At 38.4% G+C, this 22,011-nt stretch overlaps 7 protein-coding genes across 7 annotated transcripts; all 7 read right to left on the reverse strand.

Moving 5' to 3' along the window:
- Positions 1-1,218: 1,218 nt before the first annotated feature.
- TM35_000032480 (protein kinase) lies at positions 1,219-4,923 on the reverse strand (the record flags this gene model as incomplete). Its single annotated transcript, XM_029022015.1, has 1 exon — positions 1,219-4,923. One exon carries the CDS (start codon positions 4,921-4,923, stop codon positions 1,219-1,221), a length of 3,705 nt encoding a protein of 1,234 aa, XP_028886561.1.
- Positions 4,924-5,707: 784 nt separating this feature from the next.
- On the reverse strand, positions 5,708-7,009 carry TM35_000032490 (putative lipoic acid synthetase, mitochondrial precursor; the record flags this gene model as incomplete). The annotated part of the gene is made up of 1 exon (XM_029022016.1): positions 5,708-7,009. One exon carries the CDS (start codon positions 7,007-7,009, stop codon positions 5,708-5,710), a length of 1,302 nt encoding a protein of 433 aa, XP_028886562.1.
- Positions 7,010-7,666: 657 nt separating this feature from the next.
- Positions 7,667-8,929, reverse strand: TM35_000032500 (calcyphosin; the record flags this gene model as incomplete). Its single annotated transcript, XM_029022017.1, has 1 exon — positions 7,667-8,929. The coding sequence occupies one exon, from the start codon at positions 8,927-8,929 to the stop codon at positions 7,667-7,669; it is 1,263 nt and encodes a 420-aa protein (XP_028886563.1).
- Positions 8,930-9,834: 905 nt separating this feature from the next.
- Positions 9,835-12,180, reverse strand: TM35_000032510 (intraflagellar transport protein 80; the record flags this gene model as incomplete). The annotated part of the gene is made up of 1 exon (XM_029022018.1): positions 9,835-12,180. The coding sequence occupies one exon, from the start codon at positions 12,178-12,180 to the stop codon at positions 9,835-9,837; it is 2,346 nt and encodes a 781-aa protein (XP_028886564.1).
- Positions 12,181-13,577: 1,397 nt separating this feature from the next.
- TM35_000032520 (putative intraflagellar transport protein component) lies at positions 13,578-15,545 on the reverse strand (the record flags this gene model as incomplete). Its single annotated transcript, XM_029022019.1, has 1 exon — positions 13,578-15,545. One exon carries the CDS (start codon positions 15,543-15,545, stop codon positions 13,578-13,580), a length of 1,968 nt encoding a protein of 655 aa, XP_028886565.1.
- A 1,735-nt stretch (positions 15,546-17,280) lies between these two features.
- Positions 17,281-18,063, reverse strand: TM35_000032530 (uncharacterized protein; the record flags this gene model as incomplete). The annotated part of the gene is made up of 1 exon (XM_029022020.1): positions 17,281-18,063. The coding sequence occupies one exon, from the start codon at positions 18,061-18,063 to the stop codon at positions 17,281-17,283; it is 783 nt and encodes a 260-aa protein (XP_028886566.1).
- Positions 18,064-19,897: 1,834 nt separating this feature from the next.
- On the reverse strand, positions 19,898-21,403 carry TM35_000032540 (RNA-binding protein; the record flags this gene model as incomplete). Its single annotated transcript, XM_029022021.1, has 1 exon — positions 19,898-21,403. The coding sequence occupies one exon, from the start codon at positions 21,401-21,403 to the stop codon at positions 19,898-19,900; it is 1,506 nt and encodes a 501-aa protein (XP_028886567.1).
- Positions 21,404-22,011: the final 608 nt, after the last annotated feature.

Raw genomic sequence — 22,011 nt, forward strand, 5'->3', positions numbered from 1 at the left:
CAATTGGGAGAAAAGAGACAGTTCACCGCTATATTATTATTTTTTTTTTTTTTCCTCCACTCCTCTTTTCTCTTCGTTTTGACCTTTTTTTTGAGCGTCTGCGTCTCTGTGTATACGCAGACGGCGCCCTCGTCCCTTTCAAGTGTAGAATAGATTACTTACTCGCGGTGATGCAAGATACAACACCCACCCCCACTGCGATTCTACGATCAGAGACCCCAGCCAGCGCGAAGGGAATAAAAAGAAAAGAGAAGAAGGAAATCAATTTATAAAAACAATATAAAGTAAGAAAAAAAAAAAAAAAGGACCACCCCACCTCTTACTACGGTGAAAAGTCCTAGTATACTACCTTATATTATTGTGTATATGTATGTGTGTGTATGTGCGATACATAAAAAAAAAAAAAAAAATGAACAGAAACAAGAAGAAGAAAAGAAAAAAATGACAAAAAATAAAATAAAAGAGAAACTGATTATAAATCAATTTAGAAATAACCTTTAGGAATAGTCAGGATGAAAGAAAAAAAAAAAAATGAGTAGATGCAAGAAGGTGAAAAAATAAATAAATAAATAAATAAATATAACGAAGAGTGAAGAAAGGGGGGAGAGAAAGGGGGAAATTGCAAGAAATTCCTTACTCCGGTTTCCACTCTGGTACGTATTGCCAACCACAACCAAGGAGGTGATTACCACTAAAGGCAATTAAAATAATAATAAAAATATATAACAAACAAACGCATATATATATATATATATATATATAATTTTTGTTTCACAAGGGAAAGATGGCTATTTATAAGTGGAGGGAAAGAAGAGGAGAAAAAAAAAGACAACCAATCATATATTGGTCTCTGTTCATTTTACTTTCAGTTTTGATTTCATTTTCTCGTTACATTGTTTATATAAATCTTGGCTCATGCGTCCAATTCAGTTTTTTTTTCTGTTTTTTCTCGTATTTGCAATTGCCGTTATCACACGACACGTTCTCTTTTTTTTATTTTTTTCAGCTTCTTTCAATCTGTTTCTCTCCCTTCCTTCCCTTCTGTACTTTTCTTGAACTTAATTCAAAAACAAAAGAAAAAAGAAAAAAAAAGGTTACGGGGTTATCTCCATTTGTTGTTATGATGAGATGGTCTCATCGCACGTACACACACAAACATATTAACCCCACCCATACATTACTTTGTATCTTTATCTCTTCTCTCTCTCTCTCTCTACATTATTCTTCTGGGGCTAAAAAGGGTTTCATGTATTCTGGCGTATATGTAAAAAAATTATGTGAAAGCGCCTCACGTGCTGTTAATCGTTGAGACGGATCACCGTGTAGCATCTTCTTTAAAAGATCATACAGCCAAAAACGTTGTTGCATCATTTCATCCAAAATAGATTTAATCGGGGTCCCTTGTTCACCTCCTGCCGCAGCCGCTACTTCCTCTGGGGTTTCCCCTACAGAGGCTGTGGGACTTAAACCCACCGCAATACGTTTCTCCTCAGTTGAAAGCATACATCTACGCACCAACTCCGCGAGGGTACGATATTGAAAATAGCATCGCCATTCCACAGGCTGTGCATTTTCACGGCGGGCAAGATATTCATTTTCATTTAAAAGACGAAAGGAAGGAGTAGGTTTTGATTTATTATGAGTTTCTTTAGAGTCACTACCTAGTGTACTCTCACTGTAAGGTTCAGAATCTTCGACATCATAGTAGTTAAGGGTGTGTTTTCCTTTCTTTAAAAGTGAGTTTGGTAATGGTCCAAGCATTTCTTCCATAAGGTAAAGTTGATGATAATCACAGCTACCCGGTAACAGTGGAAGACCAAGCAACAATTCTGCAAGTAAACATCCTGTTGACCATATATCAATTGGTGGTCCATAACCTGCAGCAAGAATCACTTCAGGGGCACGATAATATCGTGATTGAAGATATGTGTATATACCCTCTTCAACATAACTACTACTACTAAAGTCTATCAGTTTAATATGAAGAGGTGGTATAATAGAAGATTTTGCAATACTTCCACTCTTACTTCCAGGTCTCAGTAAACTTTTACTATTACTAGTACTTGGTCTTTTATCCCGAGACATCACAGGATGAACACGAAGAGCCGACGGAGCAGGTAAAGATCCCTCCGTCATATTAGATGTAGATGCATCAAGCATATTACTCATTAAACTTCTCTTTACTGAACGTCCCAGAAGTACACCAGAAGATTCCAGCAATACCTTTGCCCTATCACTACCACCACTACCACCACTTCCACCACCAGCAGCAGCAGCAGCATTACTTGTACTACTACCAGAAAGAGTAGTTGTACATGAAAAGCAAGAATCAAGTGTTAGTAATACATTTTCAGGTTTAATATCACAATGAACAACATGACATTCTTCATGTAATAGAGTTAATGCAGATAAAATTTTTCGTCCAATAGCTTGAATATGGTACATAGGAAGTCCCTTAAAACCATTCGCTTGCACATATTCAAAAAGATTAGCTCCATAACGTTCCATTACAATACAGTGATGTCCATAACAAACTCCATGAGCATAAATTTTCGCCACATATTGACAACGAGGATCTGAAACTGGAATTCCAATACTAGGAAGTGTTGATTCATTAGATTTGAGTCTTCCAGTATTAGAATGTCCCTGTGGAGCCGTTTGTGCACCAATATGTACTAACATTTCTGCTTCCATTACAGATTGTTGTTCAAATAAAGCTCGACTTTTTACAACTTTTACAGCTACTAAAGCAGGATGTGTTGGTACCATAGATGGATCACTAAAAGGGATATATTCATGTGAACATTGCCAGTATTGAAAATCTTCACCTTCAATTTCACTTGGATGTAAAAAACGACGATTAGCAATACGTAAATCTTTACATAAAAAAACTTGACCAAATGTTCCAGCCCCAAGAAGATCAACTACTTCTAACCATCCCATTAAAATCATTCCTACATAAACAACTAGATCATCATTTTCATTATCAACACGACGACTTACCCCATCTATAGTATGAACTTTACTTTTCCATAATCGCATTTGAGTAAGTGCACGATGAGGAGTTGCAGATGATGGTTCATCTTTTAATTTTGTTGGTAAAGGAAGAATTCCTGTTGTACCATCTTCTGCCGCAATAGTTTCTGCAGCTTCTTTATAAACAGAATGAGATACAGAACGTGAAGAATATTTACACAAAGAATTCTCTTCAGCTGCTACTGAAGTACCAATAGTATGTACTCCAGGTATTTCAGTAGCAAGTTTTTCTTCTTGTTGCTGCGAAGTTTTATCGCGATCATCTCGAAATTGTGTTGAAAGAGGTTGAGATATTATCTGTCCATCATTATTTCCATGTCCTTGCTTTAGCTGTTCATTTATTTTTCGGTATACAAATCCTGCAAATAAAGTAGTTTGTAATAATGGACGTCGTTCAATCAAGGATATAATAGTAGGATCTGCAGCCATAGTAAAACTCCGTTGTAATTCATCATGTTGTCGATTCGTGCAACCATGAAGAATTGGGGATACATGAGATACAATTTGTCTGTTTGGATGTTTAAAACCCCACTGTGATCCCAGACTATAATAACCAGATGGTAATCCAATATTTGTTGACGGTGATAAGGTAGAATGCATTCTTAAAGGAGGTAAATGTCGAGGTGTACTATGAGTAGATTCTACATGTGATTTATTATCTTCTTCCCCCTTTAAAAGAAGGGACTCATAAATATCATAGACGAGTCGAAAACGCCTCATATGGTTTTGATCATGTAAAGGCTTTAATAAGGAATGATTTCTATCATCAGCATCAATACTATTCCGTTTAGCGACATCAGCGTTAATGTCATTCTTCTTCTCATGATTACTATCATTATCAATATCATTATTATTTTTACTAACATCATAATCAACAATATTAGTAACGGGATAAACTTTCTTTGGAGGTTTATTACCAGAAACATTTGCTCCAGGAACCTTTTCTTCTTCATCGTCGTCTTCTTCACGTATCAACATGGTTGCTACCGAGTCCACATGACCAAGAACAGGAAATTTCCATGTTGAAAAGGGTTGAACACCGGGTGTAAAATTTTTTGAAGAAGAAGAACTACTACGACGAGGAGAAAGTGTAGGTGTAAGAGTACATTTTCTCTCTAAAGGAGTGATATCTGCATTAAAACTTCCACTGCTTTCTAATTGAAATGCAGAGGAAACTCCAGATCCATTATGTAGGGGTTGACTAGATGTAACTTCACTTTTCCCCATATCCGTATCCATATGAATATCACTAAGGGGATAATTATCTCCTCCCACTCCAGCCATTTGCGCTCCAGAAATAAACCTCTCCATTTCTTCTCTCGGATAGGAAGGAACATTATGAATATTTATTTCCTGTGTACTACGAACAACCGGTATACCATGATTCTCTGAAATTAATCCTGGAAAAGGATGTGCCGAAGAAGGTAAACCCGTATGTGTGGAAGAAGAAGTATCACCACTAAAATGTCGACGCTGATGTGATAAGGAATTACAAGAGGGTCTTGGTACTGCCGCCCGACACCCTTTGGAACGCATAGACGAAATATCGCTAACGGAAAGTGAAAGGCGATTAAGTACAACATCACGGTGACCAACATCTACTTCATATCTATACATCCAGTCCTCTTCGAAATGATGTCCCAAGGGAGCTGATTTAGACAATGTATTGTTTTCCACTTTGGAAGAATCACAAGAAAAAGGATCATAAGTTGCAGGAAGAGATTCAGTATGGGAATGTTTCTTTTCTACATTATCACAGGAACGAAGAAGTTTTAAACGGCGTGCAGCCTTACGTCTACGGGCAGGCTTGCATGACGGATCCCTCTTCTCTAATATCATTATCTGTGTATCTCTTGCCTCATTTTTTGTTTCTTCATCCCTTTTCATTTTATTTTTTCTTTTCTTTTCTTTTCTCTCCTTAAAGACGACAAAGTAGCCACTACGCGCCCTTTATTTCTTATGTTGCTTTTGTTTCTTTTTTCTTTGTTCTTTTTTTTTTTTTTTATCTTTATTTTATCCTTGTTAGTTTCCTTTATAAAGAAAACCAACTCTAAAAATCAAATTTCAATTACAATTTCCCCCAATAACAATCACTAGGTGTAAGAGACTAATTATATCCAATAATGTACCTTGGACGTTTTGTAATTAGTCTCACATACACACACCCACACACGGACACAATAGGGTTTTTTTTTTTTTCTTTCTTTCTTTCTTTCTTCCTGCCCCTAAATATTGTCCGTGACTACAGCGACGAAATCGCTCAGAAAAGACTCTGTGTCGTTAAGAGATCACATAAAAGAAAGAAGAGAAAAAAGAAGAGAAAAAAAAAAAAATAACAAGATAATTATCTCAAAACAGTAAATATATAAAACGAAAAAAAAAAAAAAAAACAAGAATCCTTTTACATTTTCTACACCACGGGAAAAGAGAAATCAATTTTTAATGAGACATGTAAAAGAGATATATAAAAAAAAAGTGGTAGCAATGATGCAGAGAAAAGAAATAAGCAGTAACTATCGACGCAGAAAGAGCAAAGGAAAACAAATAATAATAATAACAATAATAATAATTAAGTCAAGAAAGGTGTTTACACAACCTCCTTTTTTAAATAAATCAACGTAGTTTGTTTTTCCTGCACTAGTTTTCAAACGGACTCTCATTGCAGTTCCTCTTAATTCCCCAAGGAAGTAGTAGAATTAGCACCACTATCTTTATTATCAGAATCAACACTACTACCAGAGAGAGTAGTAGTAGTAGTAGTAGTAGTAGAACTCAATGGATCTACTGTTTTAGCTGCATCTTGGCGTTGTTTGAGGATACTTTTTATATAGTACTCACCAGCTCGGTATGAGCTTCGCACCATAGGCCCTGATGCACAATACAAGAAACCCATTTCTAAAGCCTCCTTTTCCCACATTTCAAATTCCTTTGGATGTGCATAGCGACTGACTTTTAGACGTGTACGTGCGGGTTGCAGATATTGACCAAGGGTTACGGCTGAAACGCCAGCAGTACGCAAATCCCGCAACGTTTGTCTCACTTCTTCTTCCTTTTCACCAAGTCCTAACATAATACTACTCTTCGTAAGCATTTCACCCTTCGTAAAAGTGTTTACGTGTTCGAGTACTTTGAGTGACTGTCGGTATGAAGCTCGACGATCACGTACATTAGGTGTAATGCGTTCAACACATTCAATATTATGTGCATACACACTGAGTGGTGAGGTAGCGACCATCTCAACAAGTTTAAGGTCACCATGAAAATCACCCACCAAAGCTTCAAGAAGTACTTTTGGATTTTTCTCTTTAATAGTATTAATACACCGTACAACATGGGATGCCCCACCATCTGGTAAATCATCACGATCCACCATGGTCATGACGATGTAATCAACTCCCATTTCAGAAACGGCATCCGCCACTTTTTCAGGTTCCTGAGGATCAAGTGGTGGAGGTTTGCGGCTTGTCAATACAGAGCAAAAGCGGCATCCACGTGTACAATGTGTTCCCATCACCATAATAGTTGCGGTGGCAGTTCCTTCCTCCTCATCACCACCCCAACATTCACCAATATTTGGGCATTTGGCTTCTTCACAAACCGTCGCCAGTCGTTTTTCCCGCATAGATCGACGGATTTTATTAAACCGTGGTCGTTGTGAAATACCTTTTGCAACTTTTAGTTTTAGCCACGGTGGTAGTGGCTCCTCACCGCGCTTTAACGGTCCAATCGCCGCGGCAGTGGGTGGGAGACCTTCGGGGAGATCAAAGAAATTCTCCAGTGAGTTTTTACCAGTCGTATCATTCGCCAATCGCTCACGAAACTTCTGCAGGAATATTTGTTTATGCAGAGGATCGCTCTTAGCTTCACTCACTGACTTTGATGATGCGTTATCGTCTTTAGGGGTTGTCGTTGGAGTTGCAGCTATTGTAGAGAATACTCTGCGAGATAGTGCCGTTGAACCCCGGTAAAACATATATATTTTTGTTGTTGTTGTTGTTGTTGTTATTGTTGTTGTTTCTCTTTTGTATTTGCTCTTTTTTTTTTTTTTTTTTTTTATTGCTTTCCGTGGGGATTTACCCAATCGCTTCGGTTTATTTTGTTTTTGTTTTGCTTTTTTTTTCAGTATTTATTTGCCTCTCTTATCCTTCTTAACTTGTTAACTCCTATAGCAAGTCTCTTTTGATTGAGAGAGAGAAAGAGGATTAACCTATTATACTATGGGTCCCTTAACTTGAAGAAAAAAAAAGAATAATAAGAATAATAATAATAATAAATTACAAAAAAAAAGAATTAATAAAAGAAACAAAGTAAGAAGTTTCTTAGTATGCTTCACATTAAGAAATAAAGATTAATACAGTTTTAATTGTTTATAAATCATTGCAAGTGTCTACTAATATATCAAAATTATATACATACATGTATAACTTTTTGGAAAAAGCACGTAACTGTATGTGTTATGTACATCAAGATGCATCTAATGAGTTCTTCAGTAAAGGTCACCTTGCAAAAAGGGGGGAAAAAAAACAGCATCCAAAGACAGGTACAAATAAAAGAAAAAAAAAATAAACAAATAGATAACTCCACATAAACAGCATTAATAAAATGCTGTTCCTTTCTTTCTTTTTTTTTTCTACCGTTTCTTCGGTAATATTTCAATCTTGGCCACATCTTTTATTCCTTGTGATGCTAAATTCGCAATGATACGTTCTGTTATGTTTGGGTCATTGTCCCTTATATCCAAGTCGTTCTTTACCTCTTGGAAAGTAATACGTCCATTTCTATGAACTACTCGTACCCTTCTACAAGAGGTGTTCATGGATTTCCCATTCCCTCCGCTAAGATGCCAGATATTACGCATTAGCACCTCAAACTCTTGGTCACTGTCAATTTCAAAAGAAGCATCTTTAAAGAATGAGAGAAAGGTATCAAATGAAATATAAGCATCAAGAGGTAAATCCCATTGTTCTACAAATGCATTATGTGCATCTGAAGAAGTGACACTACCGTTCATAACAGTATCCATACTATCAACATCCACAAGATCCACAAGACGTTTAAGACGTACAATACCATCAGGACATAGTGTTTTAAGCATCTCATACACTTTTTCCACAATACTGTAACGGCGATCACGTAATTCTCCACGTAGTTCCTCTACAATTTTATCAATTGAAATTGTACCATTACCTTTAACATCAAAAGCTCGAAAAAGAGCCATACATTCTGGTCTGTTGGTTATTACGGTTGCTTCTTCAAAAGCACGTTGAGCCTCTTCCACTGTTAACATGCCTTCTCCAACAGTATCATTTCGGTGTAGTGAGAGTCGCACCAGACGAAGAACATTTCCTGGAAAAGCAGATTGTCCATGATGAGATAACTGTAATTGACGTTGAAAACGTAATATCACTGCTTTCGCCTGTGATGTATCAGAACGTCCAATAACAAGTGGAACATATTGTTCCTCTTTTTCTTTCGCCTCTCGTGGATCCCTGTAGGATTCTTTCATTGTTGTCTTGGAGAAATCCTTAATGATCTCTTCCCGCTGAGAATCCAACTGTGGTTGATGTGCAGGATAGGCTCGTTGCTTGTGGTCCACAATATCCATTAATGTAGCCTGATCAAACACAGGGGAACTCACCGGTCCAGTTGCATTACTTGTCATGGATCGATAATCCGTTGTCCATACCTTCTGAAGATGTGTTGGAAGTACGGCCTTTCGATCGTAGTAAGCCGCATCTGCCCGTTCCTCACTCCAATTCCCCTGCAGTGTTTCTGTACTGTAGCCGCCTGTCAGTAGTTTAGTGCCAGGGAGATAACCGCGGTTCTTTGGCTGATTTTGGCATCCCTGCAAACGTTCGCTTAGACGCTCCTTCGTGTGTTGTCCTCCTATCATTTCTGAAGACTCAAGCACACACTCACAGAGAAAGAAAGAGAAAGAGAGGGATACACTCAGCGAAGTACTTCAAATCCGTAAAAGGAGGATAAAATTCTACATTGTATTGAAAAAGAAAAAAGAAAAGGAGAGAGAGAGAGAAAAATAAAAATAAAAAGAGAGGAATTGAGTTGCCACCATAGGAAGGAGAGAGAGAGACAGAGAGAACTCTGATAAAGCATTAAAAGAGAAAAAAAAAATGAATTGTTTTTTTTTTTTCTTTTTTTAATCTCTTGTCAAGAATTGATTGCACTTGTTTTTTTTTTCTTCTCTTTCTTTCTCTCACTCTACTTGCGACGGAAAAAAGGAAAATAGCTTATGGTGGAGGAAGAACAAGACACGACTTCTAATGAATTCGCCACCATACTATAAAAGTAATACATATGTAAAACCAAGATGGAAAAGTAAAAAAGGAGAAGAAATAACAAATGAAATTTTTTTTAAAAAAAAGAGAGAGAAAGAATGAAGACGGAGAAAGAGAATAAAAAAAAAAGAAAATATTTAGAGAAAAAAATAAAAACTCCCTTCAAAGAAGTGAAGATGTTTCTTGTTCTTTCTTTTTTTCTTTTTTGCTCCTGTCAAGTCTACTGTACTCAACATTCTCCTTCCTTTCTCTTTTCCCCCTTTTTTTTTCTTTCTTTTCATTCTCGGTGGTCAATTCTTCATTTTTGGTTTTCTTTTTGTTATTTTTGTTTTTTTTTTTTTTCTTTTGCTTTCTATATATATATATATTCTTTCCCTTCTTTTCATACTTTTTTCTTTTTGCTCTCTTCCACTCCACATTTCCCACATACCCCATCTACGCATCACAACAACAAGAATCACAACAACAACTTCTCTTTCTTTCTTTCTCTTTTCTCTTGTATTTACTGGTACGGCCTTGCACCGGGCCTTGCCGCCTCCTTCGCCAATTCCTGCCGCACCTTCTCCTGCACTGTATCCCAATCCACCTGCACAGTCGCTGCGAGTTCATTAAACATCGGAAGAGTCTCCGGCTTCTGTACCGCACGTAAATATTTTTGTCGCCGTGCGAGTACGGTGTCCACGTGTGTCTTTCGCTCCACCGCTATCTCCAACGCCCGCTCCCAATTAAATAGTCGGGTGTGCATATCAATACAGCGATAGATGAGACCAGCTTGCATAAGAATTCGCTCCGCCTCTGCAGGACGCCGTTGAAATAATGCCAACTCCGCCTGACGTCCCTCAGGTGTGGGAATACTCTTCACATAACGCATATAACGAACTTTATCCAATTCAAATAAAGCTCCATAGCCAACCTCCGCTACATTTAATTCACCATGACGTAATGCAAGACCAGTGAGAATACCCCAAAGAGGTTTTTCATCCAAAAAACGTGCCAGACGCATTGCTCCACTCCAGTCATGTCGGGCCACATGTTCAAATATCATAGAAGGATATGGTGAGGCATTAAAAGTCAAAAGTGCTCCATCTAGACCACATCGTACACTTACGCGGGTACCATTGAATCCAACAATACGATCATTCTGTGTAAATTCATCTGCAACATCATCACGTACTATTTTTGTCGTGGGAAGTAAATCACGATCAGAAAATACAATTGTTGGATAATACCATGTCGTCAAATGTCCATCAGCTATAGCCACTAATATTTCATGTGTATCATGCCAAGCCAAATTAGATGCCATAGTACTGATTTTTTGTACTCCAAGTTTTTGATGTACTGTACCAAAGTATAGATCTCGATTACGATCTACAAAAGCAATTTTTCGGTCATTCATAGCTCCAGGTTGTGAAAGTTCTAGTGATACCACTTCAAGGTGATGTACAATAGTTGCTTCTTCAATGGGTTTACCATTATTTGTATCAAAAAATAGAATTTTCTTTGCATCTGCAGGATTACGCATAGCCACTGTATCTGAAGAAAGTGATAAAAGATCAGGGGCCATAATTTCTGGTCGTAATGTAGCTTGTAATCGTAACAGACATATTTGTCTACCCTCATAAGAGTATACTTGCATACCGGAATTGCAATCTGCGAGTAAAAACTGTTTGGGTCCAAGAATTAGTGTAATCACCACATCCCGAAGATCAAACTGTACTGGAGCAGAGAGTTTCTCTATAGGATAACACGCACATTGAGTAGTTGTACATGCTACAAGGTAGCCATGACCAAGTTCCAATTTGATAACTTTATCACGTAATTCCAATTCCTCTACCGCATCTGTTAAAACATCCTGAACCAGAAGTTTATTACCATCTACCAATGTTACACAGTATTGGCTCCAGTATAATTTGCGATCTACAAGTTGTGCTGTACAAACTGCCCCACTACCACAACCCATTACCACTTGAGTTCCATCTGTTGTCCATTGTAATGAAAGGGCACTACCTTCTGGTAGACGTTCATATGTATGACTCCAACCGGTTTTATCACAAACTCTTATATTCATAAATGATCCAACTGCGAACATTTCACCATCAGCTGAAAATTTCACAGATGTACATGGATGTTCACCAGCTGCAGAAACATAAATACTACGTCCATATGGATCCCAAACTTTATATGTTCCATCCTCACCTCCAGTAACAATATATCCTGTCATAAGTGACCAATCCACAGTTAATACAACTCCATTATGAGCCTTCCATTTATGTTGTTTCTTAATAGTTGGATTTAAAGGTTTAATGATTACGTCACTTCCAACACAGTAAAGTACACAATCACCTCCAAGCTCTGTCGTCTCTGAACCCCAACAAAGTGCATAAACACACTTTCCTGCAGAAACAAGTGTTGTACGTGGAATACCAGCTTGAGACCAAACCTTCACACAACCGTCTTCACCTGATGATACAATAGAAGAGGCATCAGCGGAATATACAAGTCCTGTAATAGTTCCAATATGTGCATCCACTGTACGTTCCACTCGTCCTGATGCCGCGTTAAGAAAACTGAAAGTTCCATCTGCACATGCCACGAGACAATTATCTTTTCCTTCAATAGTACCAGCAGCAGCACCACGACCTCTACGACCACCCTGCACAGGTACCCATGTAATGTAAGTAATACAGCTATCAAACTGCTGTACTTTTCCAAGTGCCTCTCCATTCGCACTCCAGCGTCGAAGCACAAAGTCATCACCAGCGCTGATCACATCACCCATCAGTGATACAGCAACACATGTGCACGCCTCTTCGTGCCTTTCATTGGGTGTTGTAATGTTTAGCCGCATTCACCTCTTTTCCACAATATTATGAGAAAAGAAAAAAAAAAAAAGAAGTGAAACGTGGGGAAATGTAAGAGAACAATATATATATATAAATAAATAAATATATATATATATATCTACGCTATCGCTTTGTCTGCTTGGTATTCTAAATATATGCTTCTCAAGAAAAAAATAAAAAAAAAAAAACAGAAACAAAAAAAAGTAGAAAAAGGAGAACAGAAATATGGTAAAAATATCTTATTTATTCACCAACTTCTTTCCTCTCTAAACAACAGTAAAAAAAAAAAAAAAAAACCATTGAAAGAGAAAAATAAGAAGGATACACACTTTCTACAATCCTCCATACAAGTTCAGAGCGCAAAGATCAAGATAAAAAAAAAAAAAGCGTAACAACCTCGCTAAAAGAAATGGGTGGAAATAACATATTTGATCTCTTTCATTTTTCGATCTCTACAAACATCGCACTCAACCCTACGATCTTTTTCAACAACACACATTGTTTTATCTCCTTTCTTCTTCTTCTTTGTCTTCTTTTTCCCTTTTTCTTTTTCTCTTGTATATGCATCCATTCAATTTCTTTTGTGCACCCCCACCTAGAAGGCCTTTTCAGACCAATACGAATAAATAATTTTATCGGTTTCCTTTCTTTTTTCTTCTTTTCCTTGAGAGCCTCAACTCACTATAATACACAGAAATACCCAGATAAAGAAAAATCCGCTCTACATTTCGCTGTCAAGTTTACCCAGTAAGGGTATATATATGGAAAAGGAGTAAAAAGAAAAAAAAAGGGGGAAACAAGGATGCGTAACGGAGAAGCAAGAAGGAAACAGTACAAACATGAGAACGAGGAGAAAAAAACAAAAATACGAAAAAAGGGGAAAGAAAAAAAAAGAAAAAAAAAAGGAAACCAAAAATACAGTGTAGACTAGTTGGTAAGAAGGATATGGTTTTTTTTTTTTTCTTTCTTTTTTCTTTTTCTTCTTGACTATCAGCCGTTAAGGCAACAGTATTGCATGTGTTCCTGTCCTTGATGACCTTGTTGTACATTTGTTGATCTTCAGTGTCTTTTTTTTTTTTTACTTTGATTGAATGTGTTTTTGCTCGATTTTGTGCCTTCCTCTATGTATTTTTTTTTTTTTGTTTTGTACTTTCATTTTATTTTGCTATCACTCTTCCTTGCTATTGTTTTTCTCATTTCTTTCTTTCTTTGCCTTGTCTCTTTTTTTTTTTTCATTTCATTTCTGTTCTTTAAAAGAAATAACAAATAATGGCAAAGGTGGCAGCACTATCTCGCTTCTCATTCATATTTTTTTTTTTCTTCTTTCCTTCTCTCCCTTCACTTTTCCTCTCATCCACATCTCTGCAATATATATATATATATATATATATATCTACGTATTCTACAGTTCTTCAATTGCGTACACAAAATTGCGTGTATTACCATTTCCCCCAGCAACTTCGCAGACACCTCGCAGTGAGTTCCCCTGCAACATGGCGAGAAAGACGAAAAAGGTTTGCTCTAAATTTGAGCCCTGAAGAAGTACACCCCACTCCATTGGATATTCACGTTCCCCAGGGGGTTTAATGGTTCCCTCCAATGGAGCTTCCTGTGCTGGAAAGCGTGAAGAAGACTCATGAAGTGTAAGTTTCCCTGTGATGCTCCCACTTCCAAAATCAGCCTGAAGTTGTAGAGTCCACGGCACATTTTCATCAAAAGGTGTGGCATCTCTATTTCCATCGGCATTAGTGGAAACACGAATAACGCGTGTCATACTACCAGCAGCAGCGGCAGCAGCAGCATTAGTGTCTGCAGCGTAACTGTCCATACCGGCATTGTAAGAGGCACGAGGACCTTCCGCATTCACTTTTTTGTATTGCACCACTTGACGGAAAACGTAATCCAATAATGCACGAGGGTCACGATTACGTGGACTTCGAAGTTTCTTCGTTACCCCAAGAATCTCTGCACCTTGTAAAATGTAAAACTGGACATCATCAGGTTTACATTTATTCGTTAACTGACTGAGTCGTACCCTCTCTGGTGCAAATTCTTCATCCAAATCAAAAAGATCTAGTGCTGGAGGCATAGGATCACGATGTGTAGGTTCAAACACTGCTGGTTTAACAGGTGGCAAAGGTGTAAGAAATTCAGGAGGAATAAGCGTTAAGGGTTCTTGCTTTACATTTAGTTTTTGATACGCTTCAATAACTTCTGGTATAATATCAGTATCAAGTTTAAATGTTTCCATTTGAAAGAGTTTAGTAAAGTCTCGAGGGAGTTCCTCTTGTTGTTCCACTGCCACACGTAAACGTTCAGAGAGAGAAGCGATATCAGGAACATAGTTATAATCTGTTATATCTGGTTCATCAGCGTCAATTTGATTAAGTTTCACTTTATGATTCATATAATCAAAGAGAACTGTTGATAATAACTCATTTTCTTCCTTTCCAAACCAACTATCTTCCATTACAAGAGCACTTCCAATAAGTAAAAGTTTACCTTGTTTTTTTCTGTTGTTGTGCTCTACCACTTCATTACTTTCCCATACGGCGGTGATGGGACGATTGAGCGGATATGCCATAAACCCACTGCTAAGAATTGGTACACCAGGACGATTCACATTAAAGCTTAAACCATGTGGGTAAACAAATACAAGACTTGTCGGTCCTTCTACCGCTGCTTCTTCTGCTATTTGCTGTTGAATAGACATTGCCGCAGGATTCATTGTAGCAACTCCCAATCCTCCAGCAGCAACTGTACGATTTAATGTTAATGGAACAGAACGATCCCCAAAAACAGAAGCTCCTGCATTAATACCTGTACGTTCTCCTTGATAACCAGGTGCACCAATAACATTCTTACCAGCGGCTTTATTAATAGCACGATTTGTTACTCCATTTGCCACGCACACCTCTTTAGGATGTAAATACTTATTCATAACTGTTCGTACAACACAATCTTCATTAAGGGTAACACCTGTCCATTCTTCTAATGTTTGGTTCAAGTAGGAGTAGCGACCACCATGACCATCACCAAATAACATAATAACAGATCCACCATGCTCTACATATTCTCGAATAGCAGCAAGATCTTCTTCACTTAACTTTTCTTGAGGGGCAGCAAATACAACAATATCATATGGAAGAAGACGTTCAATGGTAACATCCTCTTTATTCATATCAACAGTACTTACCTGACGTAGTCGTCGTGCCAATTGTTTGTAACCCTTGTTAGGGTGATACAACTCTTTTCGACAGACATTGAATAAAATTCTTGGCGGAGGATCTTTCGCTGCTGCAGCTGTTGTGTGCCCATTGAGAGTATTTCCATCGGCTCCATTTGCTGTGCCATTGAGGTGATCTGACATTTCTTGTTCACTCAATGAAAAAAAAAAAAAAAAAAAACTCAAATAATTTCTCTCACCACTAGCACTACTAACTTCCCTTAAGAATCCCTAATATTCTCTGTTTTACTCTTGTTGTTTCTTTTCTTTTCTTTTAACGTGGTTGTGTTTTAACAAGTAGAAAAAGACTCAAGATGTAGCCACGGAAATGTTGTTGCTACACAGTCTTTCCCACTTATTTTAACGCACTAGACAATACAGAGACACACAAAGAGAAAGAAAAGAAAAAAGAGAGAGAAAAAGAGGGGAGGGGAAAAATAAAACCAAAAAAAAAAGAAAAGGAAACCCTTTTTTTTCCCTTTTTTTTTGTTTTTCTTTTTCTCTTGTTTCTATGTATGAATGTGTGTCGCACAACAGGAGATGGGATTTCTCTATATTTGTGCCTTTGCTATGTACTTCTTTTTTTTTTTTACTTTCTTTTGTCCCTCGTCTTCTCTACGTTCTTCCTTTGTTTATGTTTGTTTGTTTGTAGGTTGTGAAGGGGAAGAGAAAAAAAAAAAGAAGAGAAATCATGATATAAATCACCAAACACAGAGAGACACAGACACAAAGAGAAAGATGTATAAAGGCTATAAAACAAACATTCATTATATACATTATTATAGCATATGTACTTTCTATCCTTCTTTACGGCATTATTCATGTACACAAACACGACAAGGGAAACTTATTCATTCAATCACTGACAAACAACGCACATTCACAGCCCAAAATCCGTGGAATTCTCATTCTCATTCTCTCCCTCTCTCTCTCTCTCTCCCTAAATAAATAAATATATATATATATATATATATATATATATATATATCAAGAACAGAATGAAGGTTTTCTTTTTTTTTTTCTCATTGTGGACTCTTAATCTCTGCCATTCTCTCTGTCTGTCTGTCTGTCTGAATTCATCTCGTTTTCGCCTCCCTCCGTCCTTCTATTTCTTCTGATTATTTTTGCATTGATTAATATAATTGGGAATACCTTTTTTTTCCTTAAATACTTTTTTTTTCATTTGTTTCTTTTTTTTACTATTATTACTTTCGGCACTTTGACCAAAGGTCTCCGTACAGCAACTCACTAAGTCCAAGAAACTCTACAATGTGGCAAAAGAGCGTTTTAACGCACTTAACCTACGCAGAAAACCAGAAACAACCTCGTCCTGAGAATAATAATAATAATAATAATAATAATAATAATAATAATAATAATAATTTGTAAGAGTAGTATAATTATTATAGTAAGAGTGATAAGCTTAAATCCTCTCACTCGTTTCTTCGGTATTCTTCACTCCTTCCACCGATCAGAACGCAAGACGGTGGAAAGAAAGAAAAAGAAAAAAACGGATGAGGAAACGAAAAGCGAAAGACATCAAACAAGCCATAGAAAAATAATAATAATAACCGAGGGAATTTCAATGAAACAGCAAAAAATAAAAATAAGAAAAGAAATGATTGGATATGAAAATGGAAAAAGAAAAAAACTCTTAACAGAGCAAGATAACACTAGAACCATCTTCTCATTTCAATCCATTCTTTTTATTTATTGCCTCTCTTCTTTTCATTTCTTACCTAATTCACTCTCTCCCTTTCTTTCTCTCTCTCTCTCTCTCTCTCTCCCCTCTATTCCGTCAATCTTCTGGAACACCATATATATATATATATATCCTCTCTGCAACTCCCCCATTTCACATCCTCATTGTAATAGCACACTATGGTGTCTTTTGCCGCTGGATCTCATCAATGTGGTGTGTTTGTGTGATGAACTCGTAGAGTGTGCCGAAAGCAAATAGAATGAAGAGCACACCGCCAACGATGTTTACCGTTCGCATGGAAACATATTGGGCGATGAGATTACCAAACAGCACCGCCCCACCTGTGCAGAGGGCGTGTCCCATCACACCGCCTAGTGTCACCGCGTATGGATTCTTCGCCGCCGCGAGTGCAATTGTTGCGAGTTGACTTCTATCGCCCCACTCCGCCACAAATGTGAGGGTGAAGGCCTCCACCAACACGGGGTGCATCAGAGTTTTCCAGCCGCGCCAACTGAACAGCCGCGATCGCCGGCCGGGGATGCCGGTGTTGCTACTGCTGCCCGTCGTCGTGTTGGACCCCGTCTCGAGATGATCGTTGGGGTCGCGGCGGCGCAAAACGGCGGCGGCCTCTGCCATTTCGTCTTCGCTCTCCGCATCCTCGTGCGGGCGACACAACTCCCCGTATAAAATATTGCACCCAAAGAAGAGAAAGAGCACAACCGCCAGGGCCTCCGTCACTCGCACAGAGAGTACATTCGGCACCACAACTCCCATCAGCGCAGAGAGAACAGTCATGGTCGCAAGAGCGCCAATGGCACCAAAGAAGACAAGAGCTTTGCTGTGACGCATCGCCATGAGACACGCAATGAAGAATGTCTTATCGCCAATTTCACTAACGAGGATCATGGAGAAGGAGGCGACAATACCCTCCGTCCAACTCTTTTCGGTGATACTCGACATGGTGAAGGTTTAGTAGACTATTCCCCTATATATGTATATATGTATATATATATATATATATATATATATATATTTGTGTGTTTGTGGGATCTGTGGATATACTATTTCTACGCTACACCAAGATCACCGGTGGTCCTTCTTCTAAAATTATTTATTTCTTTTCTCCCTTACTTTTTATTTCTTTTTTTTTTTTTTTTAATTCCTTTTGCTACGGTAAAGGGATGTGAATTTACCTTTTCCCTATTTCCTTGGATGTAGTGCGCGAGCGTAGTTACACCTCTCTTCTTTTCCTTTTAGAGAACAAAGGAAAAAAAAAAAAAAAACAGATACCACCACATGGTGATGAAGAAGAAAAAAGAAAGGAGGAGGAAAAAGAGAGCAAGGTAAATTAAAAAAGTTAACACAAGAGAATAAAATAGAAAACAAAGTAGAGCAATAAATAGAGACATATTGACAAATACTAGAGGGGTGAGACGTAGACAGACAGATAGATAGATAGACAAACAGAGAAAGATAGACATAAAATAGAGAAATGTATACACGCACGTAAGATGAGAGCGCATCAGAAGTAGTGAATGTAATGGAAGTAATGGAATACACGAAATAAATGTAAGTATGAATGACAATAAGGCAAAGACATGCGGTATATCAAGAAGAAAGAAAAAAAAAAAAAAAACGTAGTGGTCAAAGAAAGCCGAGTGGGAAAAAAGAGACCATACACTCAGTAAATACAAAAAAAAACCAAAAGAGCACATGTCCTTTTTTTTTTTTAATTTCGTATTTTCTTTTTTTTTCTGTTTTCTTTCGTTTGGAATTTATTTTTCAGTGTTCTGATTGCTTTTTTCTTCATCTGTGTATATTTCGTTCATGTTATCTCTTTTATTCCTTTCCTTTTTTTTCGGTTGCGTTTTTCCCTTCTTCTTTTCGTCTGAGTGAAAGTGATTGAGATTTCCCCCTCACCTATAAAGAGACTTAAAAAAAAAAAAAAAAAGAAACAAACAGAAGGGAAAAAAGATCAGCAGAAAAAGAAAAAAGAAGGAACCGAAGCGCTGATTCCAAAAAGGAACAACAACAAAAAAAAAAAAAACCTCATTCACTTCTTTCTTCGTCTGTTCGATTTTTTTTTTCTTTTCTTTTTATAGTTTCCCTCATCCCGCCACACCTCAAGCAGGAGCGGTAGCGGCAATTATGATGGGAAGCCGGGAGGGGAATAGGGAAAAGAAGCCCTGCAGTCACCACACAAACACAAGTGGGAAGAAGGGGGAAAAAAAGAGCAATGAAAGACAGAAAAAAAAGGACACAAGGTGTCCAAGACACACACACATATAAACACACGCATAAATACATACACAGAATACAAACAGACCTTGGAGCAACCGGCCCACGGGCAGCTTTTTTTTTTTTTTTCTTTTTGATATTTATTACCTTTATTATTAGTATTGTCGATTGTTTGATTGTTTTTGATTTTCGTTGCTTTTTTTTTTTGTTTTTGTTTTCTGTCCCTCTCTCATGTCGTTACTGTTATTGTAGCTCTGTGCGTTTTTCACAACACGTCAGCTTCGTTGCATTGCTCGTTTTTTTTTTCTTTTTTTTTTTTGTTGTTGTTGATGTTTTTTTTTTTTTTTTGCTTTTCGTGTACAAATTAGTTTTGTTTTTTTCTCTTTTTTTTCCTTTTTTTTTTTTTCGAATGATGTTTGATTTTGTAATCTATGTTTTATTACTTTGTTTCGTTGTTGTTGTTGTTGTTTTCTGTGTATCCATCCTCAGACCTATATATATATATATATATATATATATATATAAGGTATAGGTCTTTGTATCTCCTTTCTTTCACTTACTCAGACTCTGATTTTGCAGCGGCTTCGTGCTTCACCACGTCTTGCTGTTCCTCTTCCTTCTGCAGTTGTGACTGTTCTTCATCTTGATGTTGTTCTTCTTCTTGTTCTCGCTCTTCTTGTGGTTGATCTTGTTCGTGTTCTTGTTCCTCTTCTTGTGGTTGTTCTTGTTCTTGTGGTTGTTCCTGTTCCTGTTCCTGTTCTTGCGGTTGTTCCTGTTCTTGTTGTTCACCCTCTGACGGTGTTGTGGCTGTCAGTTTCGCCTCTTGCTGTTCCTCTGAGAAGTCCTTGCTGTTATTCTCTCCCTTCACACTGCTACCTTTGCTGCTTTCCTTCTCCTTTGTGCTGCGTCGGCTCCTCGCGCTGGCGTCCTTCTCCTCCACTTGGTTAGGGGAGGCCGTACTGTTGTTGATATTACTGTTAGAATTGTGGCTCTGTGTGCTGTTGTTGCGCTGAGGAGCATAACGCGGATAGGTGGAACTCACGTGTAATTCCTTGCAGTGTTGCCCAAACCGACATTTTCCTTTGATATAGTTAAGGCAGGCCTCATAGGGATAATGTGCAAAGGCACAATCTTCGAGGAAATTGCAAAAACCATATACTCGAAGGCATGGGTGCTTCTTATTGGCATTCCTTCCGCCGAAGCCTCCACCTTGTTGTTGTTGTTGACGGTTTTCCCATCGTCGAGGTAATGCATTGTTGGTTAAATTGGCGTTGTTACTGTTGTTATTGGCCGCCGCCGCCGTCGTCGCTGTCACTGCTGTGTTGCTGCATTGTGATGCATTAAGGCTACCAGCGTTGATGGCACCCACAAGTGTGGCTTCCAACTCCGAGGCGCGAATAGGCGTAGCACCAGGATCCACCTCCTCGTCTGCCCAATTCAAACAAGTGTTTCCGCCTTTTCCCATCAAATCACCTCCTGCTCCTGCTGCGGTGGTAGCGCTGTTCACATTGTTATTGGTGTTTGTATTGTTGTTGTGGTGAGTAAATGGAGGGATGGGGGTACGCTGCGAGACAGGCGGCACCTCTGTGGTGCGCACAATCTGCAGCATCTGTACAAGGCGGCGCAGTGTTTGATTCGGCACAACCACATCATACAACTCTTCCTTTGTGAGTTGCGAATAGGCCTTGGTGTTGCTGCTCGCACACTCCTGCAGGTACTCGCAGATAGACACATTCTCATACGTGAAGCCGTCGGAGGCCACAACGGGTTCCGTCACGGCGGCGTATTGCGCCACAACGCGTTCCACCGCAGCGAGATTGGACTGAGCGGCAATGAGTCGCGTACGTGCCTCATCGCGCTGGCGGATGGCCGTGTTGTACATCACACGTGTGTCCTCAAGTATGCGCTCCAGGCCGCGGGTGATGTTGAGAAGATACGGCAGCGAATTGGCGTGGGCGGTGAAGCCGTCATGAAGTTCCTGCGCTGCGGCCCACACAAGCATTGGGTTGTTGGTGCTGTTGCTCTCAACGTTGTTGTTACTAGTCGCCGGGGTTGTGTGCATGATTCCTCGTTGTTGAACGTGAGAGTCTGAGAGTGAGTGGGAATGTGGGGAGCCGTGCGTATAAATATATATATATGTGTATGATTCTTCAGGCGAATTGAATGAGGCGAGCCTTCCCTGTTTATTTTTCGTTTTTTTTTTTTTTTTTAACTGTAGTGATGCCGCGAAGCTGTTATTATATATATAAAAGCAATAAAAGTAGGGAAATAAAAATAAAAATAAATAAAAGGCAGCAAAGACTACAGAAAGACACAAGCATTTTTTTTTTAAGAGCATATAGTGGCACAGTTGAACGTGCTTCTGGAAATAGAAATAACAATTGGGAATGGTGATTTGATAAAGTAAGTGATTTGATAAAGTAATAAATCAGAGCGCATACGTGCGTGCGTGTGTGTGTGTTTAAATAGATATGTGTGTACACAAATGACGTTCGTATAAAAATATTTGCACCTCGTTTACAATATTCTCTCTTCTTCCTTTAATTCCCTTCTCTATTTTCTTTTCTTCCTTAATATCATCCCTCCTCTCATTCTTCTTTTTCCTCTTCCCTCCCTCCCTCCCTCCCTCCTCCTCCTCTTCCTCCTCGTCCTCCCATAAACTTCCTCTTT

The sequence above is a fragment of the Trypanosoma theileri genome (genome assembly GCF_002087225.1).
Source record: "Trypanosoma theileri isolate Edinburgh chromosome Unknown TM35_Tth_3_V1, whole genome shotgun sequence".
NCBI lineage: Eukaryota > Euglenozoa > Kinetoplastea > Trypanosomatida > Trypanosomatidae > Trypanosoma > Trypanosoma theileri.